The 22033-nt window shown below is 42.7% G+C and overlaps 1 protein-coding gene across 1 annotated transcript; it reads left to right on the forward strand.

The window, feature by feature from the left end:
• The first annotated feature begins 38 nt into the window (after positions 1-38).
• On the forward strand, positions 39-17827 carry LOC129834217 (synaptotagmin-13-like). Its single transcript, XM_055898964.1, has 6 exons — positions 39-578; positions 2882-3104; positions 5886-6023; positions 9735-10036; positions 17157-17277; positions 17460-17827. The coding sequence occupies exons 1-6, from the start codon at positions 405-407 to the stop codon at positions 17765-17767; spliced, it is 1266 nt and encodes a 421-aa protein (XP_055754939.1). The 5' UTR covers positions 39-404; the 3' UTR covers positions 17768-17827.
• The last annotated feature ends 4206 nt before the right edge of the window (positions 17828-22033 follow it).

The raw sequence follows: 22033 nt of genomic DNA on the forward strand, positions 1-22033 counted from the left end.
AAACAGACATATTCTGTCCTAACCAGCTAACCAGACAGCCAGCCTGTACCCTCCCACTCCTTTCTTTCCCTTTGTCCTTAACCCATCCCTCCTCTCACTGAATATATGCAAGTAGACAATGCGGACTACCGCTCTCTCACGCTATTCTCTTCTGCAGACAGGAACATTCTCCCTCTGTCTCTGGATGAGGGAACTGCATACTGAAAGTGCTTGCAACCAACTGCTGGTACCCAAATGAAGTGTAGCCTGTCTCCTGAAAAAGCATCCTATTTTTGTGGGACATTTGCTGAAGACTAACCAATCAGCATCTTGATTTGTAATGCTGCCTGAAGAGTAACTTGGACATTTTTAGCTTCCTTTCTTCTTCCTTTTTATTTTTTCCTGTGTTGCCCTTGTTGACCAGCATGATTTTCACCACAGCTGCTGTCCTTGGTGCTACGCTGGGCATTGCGTCAGGCATCCTCACTCTCTGTGGGCTCTCACTGATCTGCAGGTCCTGTAAGAAAGGCAAGCCGGAAAGTGGTGAAGATGCAGACCCAGAGAAGGCTAAACCCAGTGTTCTGCACTCCTCAGAGCAGGTGAGCTGCCCAGGCTACAGTACTTGGTCATAGACTCAGATCTTAATGAGCTTACTTTCCTGGGAGGGTAACTACCAGCACCGCAGGGGACTTGGTGAATCTGTGTCACTAGGTTTATGTGGCGTGGGACTGGAGTGAATGCCATGGTTATTGAAGTGGTAACATTCACTAAATGTCATATCACGTGTGGAGCTGTTTTTTTTTTTATCTCATACGTGATCTATAATTGTAGTGCAAAAAGCTTTGTCCTGTCTGTTTGATTTGAGCAACTACAGTTTCACTGAGTGGTAACTACTCTGAGTGGTAACTAACTTACTTTGAGCAACTACAGTTTCTCCTGGTAAATAATATAGCTAGCTACAGTTGTTTAATACACTGACACAACAACTACTCTTTTGATTTTTGAACAGAGAAGTTGGTGGGCTAAGATGATTCCAAATATCTGCTTATGACAGCCTTTGATATCTCCCTTAACTGATATTAAGATTGTAACACAGGAAATGCAGAAGTAAAAAAACAAACATCAGATAGGGGTTACATTACAATAAAGGACTGCGTTAATTAAGATAGAGCCCTTCAATTGGCTCCTCTGATGACCATTTGTTTTAGTCTTTTTACTGTCATAGGCACTGGAGTACAGTTAGTATAGCACTCTATTCTTGTTCCTTTGGGCTGCAGGAGGCTTAACCTGTGACTTGGCTTGTGGCATTGTGTCACAGTTCTGCTCACAAAGGTTGATTGTCTGTTGCAGTCCCCTTTACAGTGAACCCACCCATCCTCTCTCTGAGCCAAGCACAAGGTGTTGCACGTATGTCCACATTTGACCTTGAGTGATTAGTCATAGAGTGAGATCCCACAGCTTTGAAGCAGACTTAACACCTCAGCAACCACTTTGAAGAACTACAGTGTGTTTAATTGAAATTCCTATGGCCTAATGGGCTGTGTAGTGTTCCTGAATATGGGTCTCATTTGAAGATGGCTAAATAATGGTGTTAGAAGCAGATAATAATTTTAAAAAGACACACGCATGTTCGCACCCACCAATCCGATGAGTTTGTGACGAGGTGATGAGTGATTCAGAATCTTTCAAAGCGGAAAAAAACTGCTAGGACTAGCCTAATAAAGAATGCATAGGTTCCCTGCACATCTGTGTCAGTGTAATTTGGGGAGGAGCAGGATACCCCTGCAGCTCACGCTACAACTTGGACTCAGGCGTAGACTTAATATAGTAAATGTAAATCTGGGACACTCCAATTAGTATGATATGTTAAGTTTCGTTTGGTATGTATTCATTTCTGGATGTCGATCATCCATTTCGTATGATATGTTAAGAATTACAATTTGTTGTGGCTAACGTTAGCTAGGTGGCTAACGATAGCTAGGCTAGGGGTTAGGGTTGAGGTTAGGGTTAGGAGTTAGGTTAAAGGATTGTAAGGGTTAAGGTTCGGAGTCAGGTGAAAGGGTTAAAGTTAAGCTAACATGCTATGCAGTTGCTAATTAGCTAAAATGCAGAAGTTGTCCGTGATGAGATTCAAACACGCAACCTTTGGGTTACTAGACGTTTGTATTAACCCTTTAACCTTTGTCTTATGTAACCATACCAAACGTAACATATCATACTAATTTGATCGTCCCAGATGTACATTTACTATGTTACGTCAAGTCTATGCACACAGCCTTCTTTTCCTCAGCTTACACAAGCCCTCACACATGATGCATGCTCCAGGGGGACACCACGTTCCAGTCAGCTTGCTTTTTGCAATACTTCAAATGTGCTGCTAAGGAGGTGAAAAAACACTTGCTGGGTGGAGAGATTTAGTTCTCCTCTGAATTGTTTATATCCCATTATGCAATGTAACTTAACAATGTGCAATTTATTCCACAAGCATAAATAAAGTTCTATACTTTAATATAATAGCTTCCAGTTACCAGTCAATGTTATCATTTAGAGTTTGATTTGGGAGAGTAATGATGCATGCCCAGGAGAATGGATGGAAATTCTCAACCATAACTCACCCATCTGAATGGCCCACCTTTAGCTGACTGTCAGAGTGTTGCATTCACTGTAAATTGGTGTTCCATGTTTTCCTGTGAATTGCCAGACTGCAGTCATAATGGACTGCTATGGCCGTAATGAACCCCTCTGGGATTGGTTGCATACAGCAGGCTTGCTGTCTTTGAACTGCACGACCAACACTAAATCTTCATGAAAGCAGTCTACAAACTAGCTGTGATTTCTCACCACACCTTGTATCATAGCACAGTATTATTAGCCTGTGTTTAACCATCTCTTCCTCCTCTAGTTCAGTGTGGAAAAATCCACAGAGCCCATCCAACCAAGGACATTGTTGAAATTTCCCAAAATATACAAGCCCAAACCGTCTGTGACCTCATCTGAGGTCATCAGCTACCCTGATCATCCCTCAGAGAAGGGGGGTGAGCCCTCTCCCGAGGGACCCTCGACTGAGCCTGATGCTGGTAACCAAGCAACTGACAGCTCTGACACGTTCACGATCCTCAGACAAGGTAAACTCCAACCAATAACATACACCCTGAATTAAACAAGATAAATCCCTTTATCGTTTCCTATTCTTTTCATAGCTACTATGCCTTCATCATGTTATACAATGTGTTATACTCTTCAGTTATTTCGATTCAACATTTTTCAGGTGAAATTTTACATGTGAATTTTTGGACCTAGATTGAAACCACTTTTTCTCTGTAAATCCGGAAAACAATCTTGGCAGTTTCTTGGCAGAAACAAATTTAGTTGTTAATTACTGTAGTCAATCACTTCCTACTATTGTATTAGAGTTACCACTCACCCAGTCTAGATAATTGTGTTTGAGTTACTTATCTCTATTGGGCTCCCAAGTGGTTCAGCAGTCTAAGGCACTGCATCTCAGTGCTAGAGACGTCACTACAGACGCTGGTTAGATTCCAGGCTGTATCACAACCCGCCATGATTGGGAGCCCCATAGGGCGGCACACAGTTGGCCCAGCGTCGTCCGGGTTAGGGTTTGGTCGGGGTAGGCCGTCATTGTAAATAAGAAGTTGTTCTTAACTGACTTGTCTAGTTAAATAAAGGTTAAGTAAAAATAAATAAATACAAATAAACCCACCTCTCCTCCTGCCAGAGCATTGTGATCAAAGGCTTTGCCCCACTTTCCCTTCTTCCCTCCCTAGTCCCTACACTCATCCACTTAGTGTTATTGATGTGTCCAGTCAATGGAACCTAATGCATGATGGATAGGACTGGTCCCAGAAGGCTAAGAGCTTCCTACTGCTATTCTTGGTGCTTTCTTACACCTGAATGCAGTTGCCTTACAGTAATAGCCAGTTTGGCTATACATAGTTTCTCAAATAATTGTTTCTAAAAAAAAATACAAATAAATGTAAGATGCACTGATTTTCATGGTTTAGTTGATGCACACATTTACCATTCAATGTCCCCAGGAAGAAAAACAGCCAGTAATTTCCATATATGTCACGCCCTGACCTTAGAGAGCTTTTTATGTCTCTAATTTGGTTTGGTCAGGGTGTGATTTGGGTTGACATTGAGAACCATACTTAGGTAGCCTTTTCCCACCTGTATTTGTGGGTAGTTGTCCATGTATAGTTGCCTGTGAGCACTACGTTGGCGGCATGTATTTTCGTTTTGATGTTTATTGTTAAGTTGGCGACATCTTAAAATAAAGAAGTATGTACGCTTACCACGCTGCGCTTTGGTCCGCTGTTTCCACCTTAGACGATCGTGACAATATAAAAGGACCCATGAGCACCAACCTGTTAAGTTCATAGGAGCATATCAATTGGGTGTCAAATGAAAGCTAAGATATTTTAGAGAAATTAAAATGTATATTCACAATTTGGAATAAGCAAAGACTTCGATTTCTGGTCAAACAGATGGAAAAGGGGTCTTAGAAAACATCTAACAGAAATAGTCTGAAAAGGAAGTATAAATCAATCAAAACACAATAATGTTGAAGTAAAGATCCCTGCCAACTAATATCAACACTGATATTTAGTTTTGTGAAATGTTTCTGCTATCTGTAAGTTGCCTTGTGCCTTGAAATTCCGTTACCAAAAACCCATACATCTTTAAGATATTTTTTAATTTCTCTCCCTCATGAGAGGGAGAGAAATTACAAGTTAAGGTAACAAGTAAAGGTAGACCTATCAATTAGTTATGGTGTTTTTACTGATACCAATTTTGTTTATGAATTATTAAGTGATTAAAACTTGAAATTCTGTGACCAAATCGATAATGTAATTTCCGAAACATCGGTAACGTGATTTCTGCAATTGAATTGGCTACAATGGGAAATCATGGTAGTCACAAACCACAGCTGGGTTCACAAGTTTGGAAAGTACAGTACATTACAGTAGAGTAGAGTACAGTACAGCAAGGAAAAGTAGAGTATAGTTCAGAACAGTACTGGGGTAGAGTTCAGTACATAGTAGAGCACACTAGAGTAGAGCACACTATAATGTACTGTATTGTACTGTACTGAAGTCTACTGCACTATACTGTACTGTACTGAACTATATTGTACTGTAATGTACTGTACTGAACTATACTGTACTGAACTCTACTCTACTGTGCTGCACTTCGATGTCCAAACCTGTGGAACATAGACGTCTATGATTGGTTCAGATTTGGTCTCGTCTGGACCAAACAAATTTGGTCTTGTTTGGGGACAGAGCTCATTAAAATAATAGCCATTGTGTAGCAACCAAATATGTAAAGGAGGATATTGCATATTTATACCTTTGTGTACCTATTTAGGATACATCACCATGAAGAGAATGACATTGAAATCCATAATTATGCATTTCTGTGTAGTACAGATCACGGACCCATGAATAAATTCCGTTAACTCAATTCCGTTAACGGGTGTAAATCCACTTTACTTACTGTAGTTCAATAACCAAAATAAATATTTTTTTTCAAAGTCAATGTGTCATGTCATAACTGACACCCCATTCTTTCTGCAGACATTGTTAAGTCTTAATTCGGAGCACATATTTAACAGAGTTTTTGGAAAACGTGGACACATAAAACAACTGAGGGAGATTTTACCAAGATTCTGTTACCAAACTTTGCATCTGCATATTTCTTCCAGTAAATGTGTTTTGTAAAATGTTCAGTGTAAATTGTTAAAAGTAGTCCTTGTGCATGGAGTTGTGTGGTTTGTTGAACTTTGAAATCAATGGTTTTTGTTTGGCATACATTTTAAGTGAAAAGTCTCAGCGCAATACCGTTACCAAGGAATTGACCAGCCCTAACCCCGTCTCCTTTCCCAGACTCAAAGGACAAAACCCTGTGTGCAAGGGATCTAACCAATGGGATGACAACAAGCAGCTCCATCCTCCACCCTAAACTGCATTTCTCTCTCACCTATTATACCGACCAGAATGAGCTACACATCACCGTGATAGAAGGTAAGGCAACAATCTCAACAGTATGATCTGCCAGTATGTCCACTTCGTGGAAATTATGAAGGGTGAGGTATCACTAACCATGATGTTGACCCTAGATGTTGACCCTATTAAACATACAGTTGAAGTCGGAAGTTTACATACACTTAGATTGGAGTCATTAAAACCTGTTTTTCATCCACTCCACAAATTTCTTGTTAACAAACTAAAGTTTTAGGGCTTCCCGGGTGGCGCAGTGGTCTAGGGCACTGCATCGCAGTGCTAGCTGCGCCACCAGAGTCTCTGGGTTCGCGTCCAGGCTCTGTCGCAGCCGGCCGCGACCGGGAGGTCCGTGGGGCGACGCACAATTGGCATAGCGTCGTCCGGGTTAGGGAGGGTTTGGCCGGTAGGGATATCTTTGTCTCATCGCGCTCCAGCGACTCCTGTGGCGGGCTGGGCGCAGTGCGAGCTAACCAAGGGGGCCAGGTGCACGGTGTTTCCTCCGACACATTGGTGCGGCTGGCTTCCGGGTTGGAGGCGCGCTGTGTTAAGAAGCAATGCGGCTTGGTTGGGTTGTGCTTCGGAGGACGCGTGGCTTTCGACCTTCGTCTCTCCCGAGCCCGTACGGGAGTTGTAGCGATGAGACAAGATAGTAATTACTAGCGATTGTATACCAAGAAAATTGGGGAGAAAAGGGGGTAAAATAAAAAAAAAAAAAAATATATATATAAAAAAAAAATTTGCAAGTCGGTTAGGACATCTACTTTGTGCCTACCTTCAAACTCAGTGCTTCTTTGCTTGGCATCATGGGAAAATCAATAGAATCAGCGAAGACCTCCACAATAATTGTAGACCTCCACAAATCTGGTTCATCCTTGGGAGCAATTTCCAAATGCCTGAAGGTACCACATTCATCTGTACAAACAATAGTACGCAAGTATAAACACCACGGGACCACGGAGCCGTCATACCACTCAGGAAGGAGCCGCATTCTGTCTCCTAGAGAGTAAAATACTTTGGTGCGAAAAGGGCAAATCAATCCCAGAACAACAGCAAAGGACCTTGTGAAGATGCTGGAGGAAACAGGTACAAAAGTATCTATATCCACAGTAAAACCAGTCCTATATCGACATAACCTGAAAGGCCGCTCAGCAAGGAAGAAGCCACGGCTCCAAAACCGCCATAAAAAAGACAGACTACGGTTTGCAACTGTACATGGGGACAAATATCGTACTTGTTGGAGAAATGTCCTCTGGTCTGATGAAACAAAAATAGAACTGTTTGGCCATAATGACCATCATTATGTTTGGAGGAAAAAGGGGGAGGCTTGCAAGCCGAAGAACACCATCCCAACCGTGAAGCACGGGGGTGGAAGCATCATGTTGTGGGGGTGCTTTGCTGCAGGAGGGACTGGTGCACTTCACAAAATAGATGGCATCATGAGGAAGGACAATTATGTAAATGTTTTGAATCAACGTCTCAAGACATCAGTCAGGAAGTTAATGCTTGGTCGCAAATAGGTCTTCCAAATGGACAATTACCCCAAACGTACTTCCAAAGTTGTGGCAAAATGGCTTAAGGACAACAAAGTCAAGGAATTGGAGTGACCATCACAAAGCCCTGACCTCAATCCTATCAAAAATGTGTGGGCAGAACTGAAAAAGCGTGTGCGAGCAAGGAGGCCTACAAACCTGACTCAGTTACACCAGCTCTGTCAGGAGGAATGGGCCAAAATTCACCCAACTTATTGTGGGAAGCTTGTGGAAGGCTACCTGAAACGTTTGACCCAGGTTAAACAATTTAAAGGCAATGCTACCAAATACTAATTGTGTGTATGTAAACTTCTGACCCACTAGGAATGTGAAGAAAGAAATCAAATCTGAAATAAATCATTCTCTCTACTATTATTCTGACATTTCACATTCTTAAAATAAAGTGGTGATCCTAACTGACCCAAGACAGGGAATTTTTACTGGGATTAAATGTCAGGAATTGTGAAAAACTGATTTGAAATGTATTTGGCTAAGGTGTATGTAAACTTCCGACTTCAACTGTATTTAAGTACTTCCATGACAGTGCATTTCTTTCTGTCAAACCTCATTTATTAACATTATCAAAAGAGGTCAACAAGCAGATGTCTTCTGCAAATGAAAACAAGGATAAAGGGAAAAACTAAGAGGCAGTTGTCTGCAAATAGAATAAATAAATGTGAGGCAACAGTCAATCAAGAGTGACAAATAGATTGAAATTGTAAATGGAGACCTCACAACTCAATCCCCTCAGTGCATCGTGTCTTGTGGAGCAATATTCCGAAGCCAATAGAGTGGCAAAGTGATGACGCACCAACACTGTCACACTGGCTTAATCTATTTCAATATTCTACCTTGCTTCTTTTATGTTCTCCATCTACAAAATAATTGATTTCATTTGTGGTGAGACAAAGCAATCCACCGGCCTTCCCCTTCATAAGACTGTGGGTGATTTGATAAGGGGTTGAGAGGCTTGGACGCCTTTGTGTTGGCACTCTGTTGGCTGGTCCCCGTATGTCGATGCTTAGCGACTGTAGATGCTGATGCGTCACCCAATGAAAAGGTCAGCAATGCATCTACTTTGCCTCGCGGGAGGTTGGGTGGGTGTTTGTTGGTGGTGGGGTCGGGGTGCAAGCTGTCACACTGTTCATACCAGCATCATACGCCTGTTGAGATATGCTAACGGAGGACACAGGTTCTCTGCAGGCCAGCTATCTGCGAGTCCTGCCTCTTTGGTTTGTTTATCACCTGCCGAGTGCTCAATTATATATCATTATATCCAAGCCCTTAGCTTCATTAATTACTATTTTTATTCAAGGCGTACCGTCTGCTTTGCTGTTAGAGAAACTGCTGGGAGAGACCTATGCCGGGTCTGCAAAGTGCTTCTGCATTGTTTATCATAAACACATCTACTAGGCATACGCATTCTCTCCTTATAAATACATAGCCTATAAAGTTCTAACTTCAGTGAATTCTACATAATAAGATATTTTGCAGACCTTTGTCATATATGCTTATTTCATAAATATGGAATTGGGAACAGCTAATGAGATTCTCTCCTCCGCACACTCCACTGGCTTCGAGTCAAAGCTCGCGTCTGCTACAAGACCATGGTACTTGCCTACGGAGCAGCAAGAAGAACTGCCCCCCCTCTACCTTCAGGCTATGCTCAAGCCCTACACCCCCAACGCGAGCACTTCGTTCTGCCACCTCTGTTCTCTTGGCCCTCCCACCCCTACGGGAGGGCAGCTTCCGGTCAGCCCAGCTCTTCTCTGTCCTGGCACCCCAATTGTGGAACCAGCTTCCCCCTGAAGCTAGGACAGCAGAGTCCTTGCCCATCTTCTGAAAACATTTTAAACCCGATCCTCTTCTAAGAGTATCTTAAATAATCCCCCCCCCCCCTAAAGAATGCCTTTTGTGAACAGACACTCACACTTTACTCCCCCCCCCTTACGAGCTCTGACTTTGCTAAAAGCTACTTTATTGGGGAAAAATATACTCACTAATATGTGGTTATCCCATCTAGCTATCTTAAGATGAATGCACTAACTGTAAATCGCTCTGGATTAGAATAATTTAGCATTTGCTAAATTACTAAAATGTAAAATGTAAAAATGTAATTAAAACTACATCAATAGACTGCTATTCTCAGCGTTCACTCCCCCTCTCTCTGTTGCCTTCCTTCCCTCTCTGTCTTCCTCTGTAGCGGAGCATTTGAGTGTGGGGTCGGGCTGTGAGGGCTATGTGGCCGGAGTCCTGACCTTAGCAGCAGGACAGAGGGAGGCTCAGACTTCGTCGCGACGCCTGACCAGCCACACCCGCTGGGAGGAAGGCCTGGTGTTCTCCCTGCCAGGGGGGTATGAGGTGGAGGGCGAAGTGGCTCTCTCCCTTCACGGTTGTGACCAGTTCTCTCAGAACACCAACCTGGGCGACATGAGGTTCAAGCTGGTTGATGTGGGCATGATGTCCAACGCAGACTGCTGGGTCGACCTTCAGGCACCAAAACAGGTAGGCTACCCTGTTCTTACCATTGATATATAGTAGACAGCATTGGCCGCAAAGTTAAAGAGCAACTGCGTCTAAAAATGAACTAATCCTTTTGAAAATGGCCTATTGACAGAACATTTATTATGTTGTCAAAATTGACTACAAAGTCTAAATAGGGTCATTTTGGTCATAAAGTCAGTTTGGAGTTGAAGGTTGGGTTTGGATTATAATTATGTCAACAAATCATGCCCCGTTTTGCCAAGCTCCACATGCAAATCGCCACTCCTCTCACTTCGATTCCCTTCTTTAAATGGGGCTCCGTTGTTTCATCACCCCCAGCCAACATGTTCAAAGGATCACGGCCGTTTGAGACTGAAAATATCTATATGGATTGACCATGCAATGCATGCGTCCAGCAAGAAGCATAGCCAACAACTATGGTTTGCATGCCCTGCCGAAGGACCCTGTCATGCGGAATAGGTGGTTGGAGTTTGTTGGTCCCCAGTGGAGATGAGTATACCGGTAGCTAGACCATAGACTGCTGGTTATGTATCTGGTTATGTAAATTGATAATCATTATCACTATCATCGCTAACATAGCTGACGTTAGCTAGCTAGCTGGCTAACTTTAGCCTACCTAAATACAACTCAGATTTGGCATGGAGACACGATAACATTTCAAAAGAAGGCAAATAATTAGTAGGGAAGCCTTTTGTCATGACTGTGATGTTTCCAGATTGACTTTAGATGCAGTATAAAATTCGCCAGCTAACTAAGATTGAGGGGACCACCGTATTTTAGTTAGCTAACATTAGCAGTGCTTTACAAACTTTGCTAGTAACAGTAATGGCAACATTGCCATCTCTCTAAAGTAAATTTGACGACATCATACTATGGCAAAGTTGTATCATACAAATTATTTGGTTACTTTAGCGATGTAATCATATTTCCATGCCACTCTTAAGTTAGTGTCTAGGTAGGCCACAAATACATATTGTTGTTCGAGAGATGTCTAGTTTGCAGCCAAACATGCAGCATAGAGACCAGCAAGAGGGCCCTCATCAGCATCATGCAGACTTGCCCTTGATGTGAGGATTCCTATGGCAAGTATCCGGCCAGCAACCTTCACCTGTCTGCGGCAACAGCTTTCACAGGCTCATCATTTTGTACAAATACAGAAGGTAACCCACTTTGTTACTTTGATACATTTGATAACCCAATTGTGAAACATAATTGTTGTAAACTGACATTACTTGTTGCTTTTCTTCTACTTTTTAGATGCATATAATGTCCGGGGCATAAGCTAGCTTGGTGGAACAAGCTTGATCTGAAGTGAAATAGAATGATGATCGGCAACGATCAGGTTGGTTCCACCAGGCTAATCATAATCGGTGCTCTGTGTGTGTGACCGACCAGTATCTTTGAGGGGCCAGGAGCTGATCTACGCTGCTATGCCTATCAAAGGGGCTCTGGCAAAGACCTCACCTCCAGCCTCACCTCTTGCCTGCTCACCAACGGTTATTGATAGGGAGAACAGAATTAGGTAGGTCTAGTCTGACTTGTTCAAACTCCAACATAACACTTGTTTGTGTGTCAGATATTACCTATCCTAACTGCCATTGGTAATATGACAGTGACTATGTGCATATGTGTTCACAGAAACATGAATGGAGCCAGCACACGAAGACTTGCAAGATGATGGGATGAAGTCCAGACTAACAGATGGGCTTGATACGGATGTCTCTGAATGGAGAGAGATCTTGCACTCTGCATAAACATTTGACTAGAAACAACTTTTACTTGTATTGTCTTTTTTTATTATTGAATTGAATGGTATCAGTCAATATGGGGAGGGAGAAACCCTGTGTATTCTGCATCTGATCAGGGAACTCAGGGATTTTACACAGGAAGGTATGACCACTGACATGTTTGCCAAGGTAGCCCCATTACCACTTGACAAAATGCTGATAGGCAGAGTATCTGTATCGACTGGGAATGACAATGAAAGATGAAAGGTGCTCATTGTTATGTTAGCAGAACACGGCTTCTACGGTATTATGTAAAGGGTTGTTTATTCTACATGGACCTTGTGCTACATTTAAACGTTACCAAAACACTTAGTTTAAAATGTATACATACATTCAGCAATTGCATTCTTCTTGTTATTACTCTGTAGGCTACTGACCTATTCAAAGTTTTCTCCGGCATCTCATCATGCATCTGTAGTTATTAAACTCAACCTCCAGGAGGTTTGTTGCGATTGAGTGGGAGGAAACAGCTGCGGGCAAGGTTCTGACAGATGGTTGTGTCTTGGTGGTGGCTAGGACACCCAAGAAACACCCACATCAAACCACACCCCCAAGCCAACTCAAGTTTGTTTTCTGTCATAGCTGCAGGCATTTCTTGAGGAGTGTCACGAATACGCCGAGAGTCAGGAAGCAGGTGCAGAAGGTGAGTTTAATAATGATAAATACAGATAAATAAAACAGGAGAAGTGTACAGAACGTGAATCAAATCAAACCAATACTGCCTGATGACTGAGGCTACCGAGGGCTAAATAAAGGGAAGGTAATCAAGGTGATGATGAAGTCCAGGAGTGCGTAATAATAGTTACCAGGGCCTGTGGTTAGTAGACTGGTGATGTCAATCATTGGAGAGGGTGAGCGGGAGTAGGCATGACAGTACCCCCCGCCGCCATCATAGACAGGGGTCCCATAGATGTCCATGGTAGACGCAGGGGTGTCGAGGGGGACGGCATCAGCCAGGAGACCAGGAGCCACCGGCCTGAGGAGGGAAACATGAAAAGAGGGTGAGATCCGGTAGTTGGTGGGGTAAGTTACCTCATTGATCCTCCGGAGAACCTTGAAGGGACCCACAAACCGGGGGCTCAGCTTCCTGCAGAGCAGGTGGAGTAGGAAGTTCCTGGTGAACAGCCAGACGCGATCACCAGGACGGCGGTCTGCCTAATCCTTCTGACAGTGGATGGCACACTGGAACCACTCGACCACTGCAGGGGCCTTGGTCTGGCTCGGAGTCCACAGAGGCAGGGCGTGCTGATAACCCAGGACGCACTAGAAGGGAGTCAGCCGGGTGGAGGAGTGACAGACTGAGTTCTGGGCGTACTCCGCCCAGGGAAGGAACCGGGCCCACTCCCCCTGGCAGTGACTCCTGAAGAACCTCCCCAGCTCCTGTGTAACAGTATAACTTTACGTCCGTCCCCTCGCCCCGACACGGGCGCGAACCAGGGACCCTCTGCACACATCAACAACAGTCACCCACGAAGCGTTGTTACCCATCGCTCCACAAAAGCCGCGGCTTCTAGGTTTCAGAGCAAGTGACATAACTGATTGAAACGCTATTAGCGCGTACCCGCTAACTAGCTAGCCATTTCACATCCGTTACACTCACCCCCCTTTCAACCTCCTCCTTTTCCGCCGCAACCAGTGATCCGGGTCAACAGCATCAATGTAACAGTATAACCTTAGACCGTCCCTCGCCCCGACACGGGTGCGAACCAGGGACCCTCTGCACACATCAACAACAGCCACCCACGAAGCGTCGTTACCCATCGCTCCACAAAAGCCCTCTGCAAGGGGAACCACTACTTCTAGGTTTCAGAGCAAGTGGCGTAACTGATTGAAACGCTATTAGCGCGTACCCGCTAACTAGCTAGCTATTTCACATCCGTTACACCTGGTTGGTACTCTCCACCTGCCGGTTGGACTGAGGCCGGTACCCGAATGCGAGGCTGGCCATGGCCTCCAGCTTCTCCATGAAGGCTCTCCATACCCGTGATGTGAATTGGAAGCCACGGTCAGAGACGATGTCCTATGGAAGGCCATAGTTCCGGAAGACCTGCTGGAACAGTGCCTCTGCCACCTGGAGAGCGGTAAGGAGACCAGAGAGAGGGATAAAACGGCAGGATTTGGAAAATCTGTCCACAATAACCATCAGATGGGGGGGAGGTCAATAACAAAGTCTATGGACAGATGGGACCAAGGCCGCTGAGGCACAGGAAGGGGAAGTAGTTTCCCTGCTGGAGTGTGCCGGGGAGATTGGTTTGTGCGCATACAGGGCCGCCCCTCTGCCATAGTAGACCCCGGGTTGGGACGCACAGGACACCACTGAAGCTGGTGCCCCTCCTGGCCACAATAGAGACAGAGCCCCAGCTGTCTCCGGCGACGCCGCTCTTCCGTGGAAAGGCGTGTGGCCCCTACCTGCATGGGTTCAGGCTCTGCCTCAGGACAGCCAAAGCAGGAGGGCGAGGAGAGAGGTAGGTGCCGGTGCTCCAGAAGAAGGTTATCCAGACGGATGGCCATCGCGATGAGTGCGTCCAAGGATAGGTTGTCATCTCGATACGCCAACTCCGTCTGGACCTCTTTGCGCAATCCTCACCGGAAAAGAGTGCGGTGCTCCGGCTCATTCCATCCGCTGGAGGCTGCCACAGTCGGGAAGGTGAGGGCATACTCCGCAGAGGTCTGGGAACCCTGTTGGAGAAGTATCTCCCCTCCCTCTCTGCCCTCTGGGAGGATGGTCGAAGACTGCCTTGAACAGAGCCATGAACCTCTCAAAGGATCCCAGCTCCTCCTTTCCTCTCTCCCAGAAGGCCGTAGTGAGCCATAAAAGGAGCCAAATCAGCGGGTGCAGTTCCCCTTTTAATATTATTATATTTTTGTAAATTTAATTGTATAGGACTGTGTTCCTCTTTGAGACCATCATAGATATAGTTTGAGTAATGAGGAGTACTGTAACTGTTTATCTTCTTTTGAAGATTGTGTGATATTATGAGGGATTCTGAATTGGGGTGAGATGTATTGGCTGAGTCACTGTGATATTTTGTGTGTTTCCACTAACTATGTCTAACCTGTGCTTCTCTGGGCTGTCAGAAGGTGTTGCCATGGCATCCTTCGAGAGCCCTTACCCCTCGGTGATCTGATAGTGACTTGAGCCATCCCAGCTCTCAAACTGGACAACTGTTCTGTGGATCTGGTGAAACTGAATACTAGGCACTGTGATCAAAATAATGTTTACTCAAGGCCAAAGTCATTTATCTCAATAGCTAGGTTTGGTCTGCCTGTCTGTATGGCTACCCTGTAACAAGCACTGTCAAGCCTCCTCAAGATACAGCGATAACCATCCGGCTTTATGTTAACCTAAAGAGGATTTAGGTTAAAAGGACAGCTACTCAAGCTGCTATAGAGAAAGGAAATCCATTTCACGCCTCATTCTCAGTGACACAGGGAGTATTTGTATATAGTGTTGAAAGGGAGATTGTTGTTGGACGTTTTGATAGAAATGTCTGAAAGGATTGAGCACATACAGAGAGACAAAATGTATACTGCAAGTTTATTCAGCCTCTGATCCATTTGCAAGGTTAAAAAACCCAATATGATCTTGTTTCTATTTTCTTTCGGAACAGCTCATTCTGTCCACCCACAAGCTGTTCTTCAAAGCTTCAGCTACAAGGACACCTGAATGCAAATAGGGATTTAATAAAAAACAGCCAGCTCTCCAGTCTTTCCTGGCTGCTCCATCGTAAGCCTCCAAGCTAGGCAGGAGATCAGAATCTACGTCATCACAAACCCTTGGGATTATCCTTCTTCTGGGATGCGCAAGAGAGCATGAAGTCCTGCCAGGAATCACAAACAGGGATGATGCATGAGAGGGAGATGACGTAGAGAGATACGAGGATGACATGGGAGAAATAAGTCTTGCCAAAGATAAAGAGCAGATAGAGGAGCTAGAGAGGACAGGAGGAGGCTGAGAAATGTAGGAAGGGGAAGGCGGGAGTTTGTATGATGTAGGCTGTGACGCAAGTGATACACCGCTGCGGAAGAATAGCTATAAATGATTTCTAATTGAACACAGTGAGAAGTTTTTCAGCTCTTTATTTAATGGTCATAGCTGCATAAAGAGAACACAGGGGCAGATGGGGCTGACAGAAGCCAGGGATGACACACAGCAGTAGACTGTGCTATAGCTCCTCAGGAGATTACACATTATGATACTCCACTGAAGAAAGAGAGAAGATATTTGATTTATTAGACGTCCACTGAAAGAGAGAAAAACATTTTCATGAAACTGTTGATTTGGATGTAGATGTACAGAGTTATGACTTAGAGAAGAACACTATTCAAAAAAACAAGACTACCCCATTCCCTTTGCATCGATTACTTACCACTCATTTGATCTATTTCTCACAGGAAATCAAAGAGTGAGTCAGGCCGCTACTTTAAAGGGTTTACTTGCTATGGATCGCAGACTATAAAGGGATGCTCAAGCTGTAAAATTGTACTGTGCTCTTTGGTGCTGTTAAAATGATGTAGTTAACATGTCATTTTCAAGCATCCCCTAAAAAGCCAATAATGCCTCGTCTATACTGCATATTGGCAAATGCATAATCCTTGACTTTTTGTCCATTAGTGGGCTCCCTATTTTTTGTGTGGCCTGTTGGAACATAATACGAACCTCTTCCTCATATGTGCACTACTGGATGACCAACGACCCTAGATATCAATTACTTTCACTAATCAACCCTCCACACAGTTTGGCTGTGCATGATAACAGTTTGAGAAAAGGTGGCGTGTTGACTGTAAAGCCTCTCCTACACACGTATTACGTTTATATGATATTACTTTTACGACAGACTTTCCTGGTTGTAAGAGTCTCTGAATTAGTTAAGTGACATATTGGGACATATTGCAGTTTTTGTAGGAGTTGCAATGCCCCTAACCAACGCAGGAAGACCATTTACCAAAGTGGCACGATTTCAGATCAATATGAGATTCACCAGTAGCATCAGAAGCATAATAGCAGGGATTATAAGGATTTGTGCCTAATGAATCCTAATCTTCCTGAGGCACAGAGGTGACTCACACAGCCATTCATCCAGTCCATTTGATTACTAGTGAATCAGACCTTTGTGTCCGTTAATGATGGTGTCAAGGTAACAGGCAGGCGTACCTTATTGTTATTCATAAATGGACATTGCTTTTTGATATTTGTTCTAACCTATGTATACTAAAGTCTGCTATGTGTTGAAGTTTTCCGCTGTGTGTTTTTGACATTATTCGCAGAGGAAACGTTTTCATGTGACCTGTTCTAATCACAGTGAATTGGTGTAATTGACTATAATCGGCAGGATGTCCAGTCAGCTGGAGAGCTCCTGCTGTCTATAAGTTACCTACCTGCAGCCAACCGGCTGGGAGTTGTGGTGATGAAGGCTAGAGGACTACAGTCAGACAAGCTGAAGGACTCCATAGGTACACCCTGTTTATTAATATAACCCATTGCAGCTCATACTGTATGACGCCTACAACTGCTCATTAAACCATACAACCATGAATGGATAGTCCATCCACAGGTTGACGATAGAGTATGCTAAGATAGACAAATATTTGTTGGTGGATTTCATTGTAGTGAAAGCCTTGTTCCTTGTTCCTAGACCTGTCTGTGAAACTGGTCCTGAAGCACCAGACTACCAAGCTGAAGAAGAAGAAGCAGACGCGACGGGTCAAGCACAAGATGAACCCAGTGTGGAATGAGATGATGATGCTGGAGGTTCCCCGCGAGCTGCTGTCTAAATCCAGTCTGGACTTGGAGGTGTTGAACCAGGCAGGTCCTGTTGAGCAGGAGTCCCTGGGCTGCTGCCAGCTGGGTTTACAGGCCTCTAATACTGGCCTCCAACACTGGCAGCAGATGCTAGATAACCCCCGTAAGCAGATCGCCATGTGGCACCCACTGTATGACTAAGATAACCACCTGTCCGCTTTGCCCTTCCAAATACCCAAATGATGGTGGTGGGGGGGGGGGGGGGGGGGGGGGGGGGGGGCAAGTCAACTGCCTTCCTGGATCAGGATTTAAGAGCCTAAATCTATTTATCTACTTATATGGAAAGTATCCCATTACCTGTAATTAATTATCCCACAGCATCCCATGACATATCAACAATAGCATACACCAAACTGAAATGTCACTGAATATCACTGAATTTCCAAAGAATACCAATTATGAACACATTTTATATATTCAATGAAACTCATCAATGCAATGTAATACTTTGCCTACAGTACCTATACTCAACCACCTCTACGATCTGTTTTTATAGCTGAACAGAATAAATATGATAATGCCTGTGTTATTGTGTATATGGTATGTAATGGTATGATAAATATCAGTGAATTTTTCTACAGTAGAGCTGTCATTTTATTTGTAAAGTGATGTATTCACATGCTTGGAAAGCAATCGAGAGAATGCACCTAGCAGAAACTTAAGGGCCAGCCAATATTGAATGGATAGGAGATTTAAGAGCCCTGTGTACTACTGAAAGGACAAGTATTAGTATTCATAGATATACTGTAACAGTGATGGAATTACAGTGGACTACATGTTTCAAGTTTATCTTATTACACAGGGTCTAAAAACGGCAGCTAAAGTTATACACACGATGTATAAAAAAAATCATGCAGTGTTTAATCAAGTAATATACTGCATTTGTCATTTTTATGAATATGTGCAGCTGTATTATCTTAGGAGAATACAAGAGTTGTTATACATGTTATATTTAAAGTAGTTACAATACAAATATCAACTCAATTTCACACCTGTTTCCATTCAACCCACTTTGCTTCAGTTATGTACAAAAGGTATTTTTCTCCATTGTGGTTTTACTTTTACATAGCTTTTGTCAAGTGAACTGCTATAGATTGCGCCAGTGAGGAACATACTGTGTATTTTGAAAATGTACACACTGACACACAAAATGTGTGAAAATAAAAAATATCTTCAAAATATGGCATGCCAAAATCTGATTCTAGGCGACTTGTACTGAGGATGTGCAAATACCCAGGTATCCAGAGAGCACTATGTACAGTATCAGCCCCTAACACCACATCCGGGCAGACATTGATGTAATATATCTATTTATTGATACTTCCTATCCTCAGAGCTCATTTTACGTAACTGATATAACCTTGGACCTGACCTAGTATACAGTAGCTCGCTTTTCATAGCTGAATGAGCACTACCATTATCATGTTGAGATGAAGTTACATATTAATATCACTCATCCAAGCCATTTCACAAAAAACAAAGATGTACTGTAACAGACCAGAATATAATCAACCTGTTAAATGATAACTTATTGACTACTAAAGTATGGCTGTTTCACATGCAAGGTGTTGAATTTACAAGAACACTGGTAATACTGTATGCTGAGTTTTTTGTTGTTGTAAAGCATATCACTCTTAAAGTGGAACAAGGGGTTAATCGCAGTCAATACACCTACGTAAATCCTACTCACAGTATGTAGCCTACTCCTTGACTCACAATCACAGGCTTATATTTTCTGCTGTAATAAAAGTGTTGCAATTTCCATGTTAAAATAAATGGAGATTTTTTTCTATTAAATCATTTCAACAAATGTCTTATGTTGTGTGTTATTGTACTTAGGCTAAGTCATCGTTTGTAGATATTGAAAGTTAGGTCTTACATTTTTTTACATCTTCATGAGATTCTGAATGATCATTTGCCAGATTGTTTTAGCATGCCATGGCCATTATATTCCTGCCTATTTGTTAAGATATGAGCTTGGGTGCAAGTAGTGCAGTCATTATGCATGCAATGGTGTGCAATGCGCATACACTTTATAGCCCTAAACAACAGCAGTTCCAACTAATGATGTAGCTACATTGTTATGTAAATTAACTGGTGCAGAGGCAGTGGTTGGATATAAAGCAACAATAAATCATCCAACGTTTCCAGCCAGTTGTCTTTTTTTATATATTTTTATTTTTTATTTAACTAGGCAAGTCAGTTAAGAACAAATTCTTATTTACAATGACGGCCTAGGAACAGTGGGTTAACTGCCTTGTTCAGGGGCAGAACTACAGATTTTTACCTTGTCAGTTCGAGGATTTTATCTAGCAACCTTTCGGTTACTGGCCCAACGCTCTAACCATTAGGCTACCTGCCACCCCTTCTGTGGACTATCCATTACAAAATCCCTGCAGCTGCAGACATGGCCAGAATTAATAATGAATGTTGTTTCCAATGTGCAGGTTATATAACATAACCAATAGTACAGTTCATCAACCTCAATATCCGTCATGGCCCGAAAAGAGAGAAAGAACGATGGGACATTTTTTATCCATTGCCTGGCAAGGACAACATGAACCTGGAAGAATAATTGCATGAATGAGAACTACGAAATAAACCCGCTGATTCATTAATAAGTGAACCGTACTGACTAGAGCCGCCTGTCCCATGGGTCTAATACTTCTCTTTTCAATTTAAAATGAAAATGCTTGTTGCTGCCTAGTTGTGTGTCAGCAATGGAGCCATTGTTTAGGCCAGAGTCAAATCTGACATAGGACAATGTGATGAGGCTAAACAGTTGTGACATCGTTGTGTACTGAATTAATAAAATTACCAAAATTAAGTATCATCGAGCTCCAACCAAGAGGTTTATTTTGACTAATAAGCCACAGTTTCACATGTTCTAGCTCAATACAGACGGGGTGACACTTAAAGCACCTATAAAGAATCAGTTGGCATTAAAAATATTGGGACTCGCAGGAAGTGAGATACAGTATATTTTCCAAGTGAAAGGTAGAAAAGTGGTCTGTGGATGCCAAAGACACAGCCCTTAATATATAAACATTTGTGACTTTCAAAAGTCTCCAGCAATACATAAGACTTTAACGGTACATAATACAAATAACAGGGCAGATAGCAAACGCAAATAATAGAAAGATGATGTCAAAACTGTAACTAATATACATATATATACACATATACAATTGTTAAACAATTGTTTATAGACAGATTATTTCACTTATAATTCACTGTATCACAATTCCAGTGGGTCAGAAGTTTACATGCACTAAGTTGACTGTGTCTTTAAACAGCTTGGAAAATTCCATAAAATTATGTCATGGCTTTAGAAGCTTCTGATAGGCTAATTGACATCATTTGAGTCAACTGGAGGTGTACCTGTGGATGTATTTCAAGGCCTATCTTCAAACTTAGTGCATCTTTGCTTGACATCATGGGGAAATCTAAAGAAATCAGCCAAGATCGCTGATTTTTTTTATTTTTTTTATTTTTTAGACCTCCACAGTTCTAGTTCATCCTTGGGAGCAATTTCCAAACGCCTGAAGGTACCACGTTCCTCTGTACAAACAATAGTACGCAAGTATAAACACCATGGGACCACGCAGCCGTCATACCGCTCAGGAAGGAGACGCGTTTTGTCTCCTAGAGATGAACGTACTTTGGTGCGAAAAGTGCAAATCAATCCCAGAACAACAGCAAAGGACAGTGTGAAGATGCTGGAGGAAACAGGTACAAAAGTATCTATATCCACAGTAAAACAAGTCCTATATCGAGTGGTTAAAAAACGAGTTTTAATGACTCCAACCTAAGTGTATGTAAACTTCCGACTTCAACTGTACATACGCACATGTGTGTATATACAGCCCTGGAAAAAATTAAGAGACCACTGCAAAATTAGCAGTTTCTCTGGTTTTACTATTTATATGTGTTTGGGTAAAATGAACATTTTTGTTTTATTCTATAAACTACTGACAACATTTATCCCAAAATTCCAAATAAAATATTGTCATTTAGAGCATTTATTTGCAGGAAATAACACATATGGAATCATGTAGTAGCCAAAAAAGTGTTAAACAAATCAGAATATATTTGAGATTTGAGATTCTTCAAATAGCCACCCTTTGCCTTGATGACAGCTTTGCACACTCTCTCAACCAGCTTCATGAGGTAGTCACCTGGAATACATTTCAATTAACAGGTGTGCCTTGTTAAAAGTTCATTTGTGTCATTTCTTTCCTTCTTAATGAGTGTAAGCCAATCAGTTGTGTTGTGACAAGTTAAAGTGGGTATACCGAATATAGACCTATTTGGTAAAAGACCAAGTCCATATTATGAACAGCTCAAATAAGCAAAGAGAAATTACAGTCTATCATTCATTACTCTAAGACATGAAGGTCAGTCAAT

Source organism: Salvelinus fontinalis, chromosome 35 (genome assembly GCF_029448725.1).
Source record: "Salvelinus fontinalis isolate EN_2023a chromosome 35, ASM2944872v1, whole genome shotgun sequence".
In the NCBI taxonomy this organism is placed as follows: domain Eukaryota; kingdom Metazoa; phylum Chordata; class Actinopteri; order Salmoniformes; family Salmonidae; genus Salvelinus; species Salvelinus fontinalis.

Excerpts from the sequence above, each read along its gene's own strand:
- LOC129834217 (XM_055898964.1), top strand. The coding sequence starts at position 405 with ATGATTTTCACCACAGCTGCTGTCCTTGGTGCTACGCTGGGCATTGCG. Across the intron at positions 3,105-5,885 it reads GTTCACGATCCTCAGACAAG|ACTCAAAGGACAAAACCCTG; the intron begins GTAAACTCCAAC and ends CTCCTTTCCCAG. Across the intron at positions 10,037-17,156 it reads ACCTTCAGGCACCAAAACAG|GATGTCCAGTCAGCTGGAGA; the intron begins GTAGGCTACCCT and ends TATAATCGGCAG.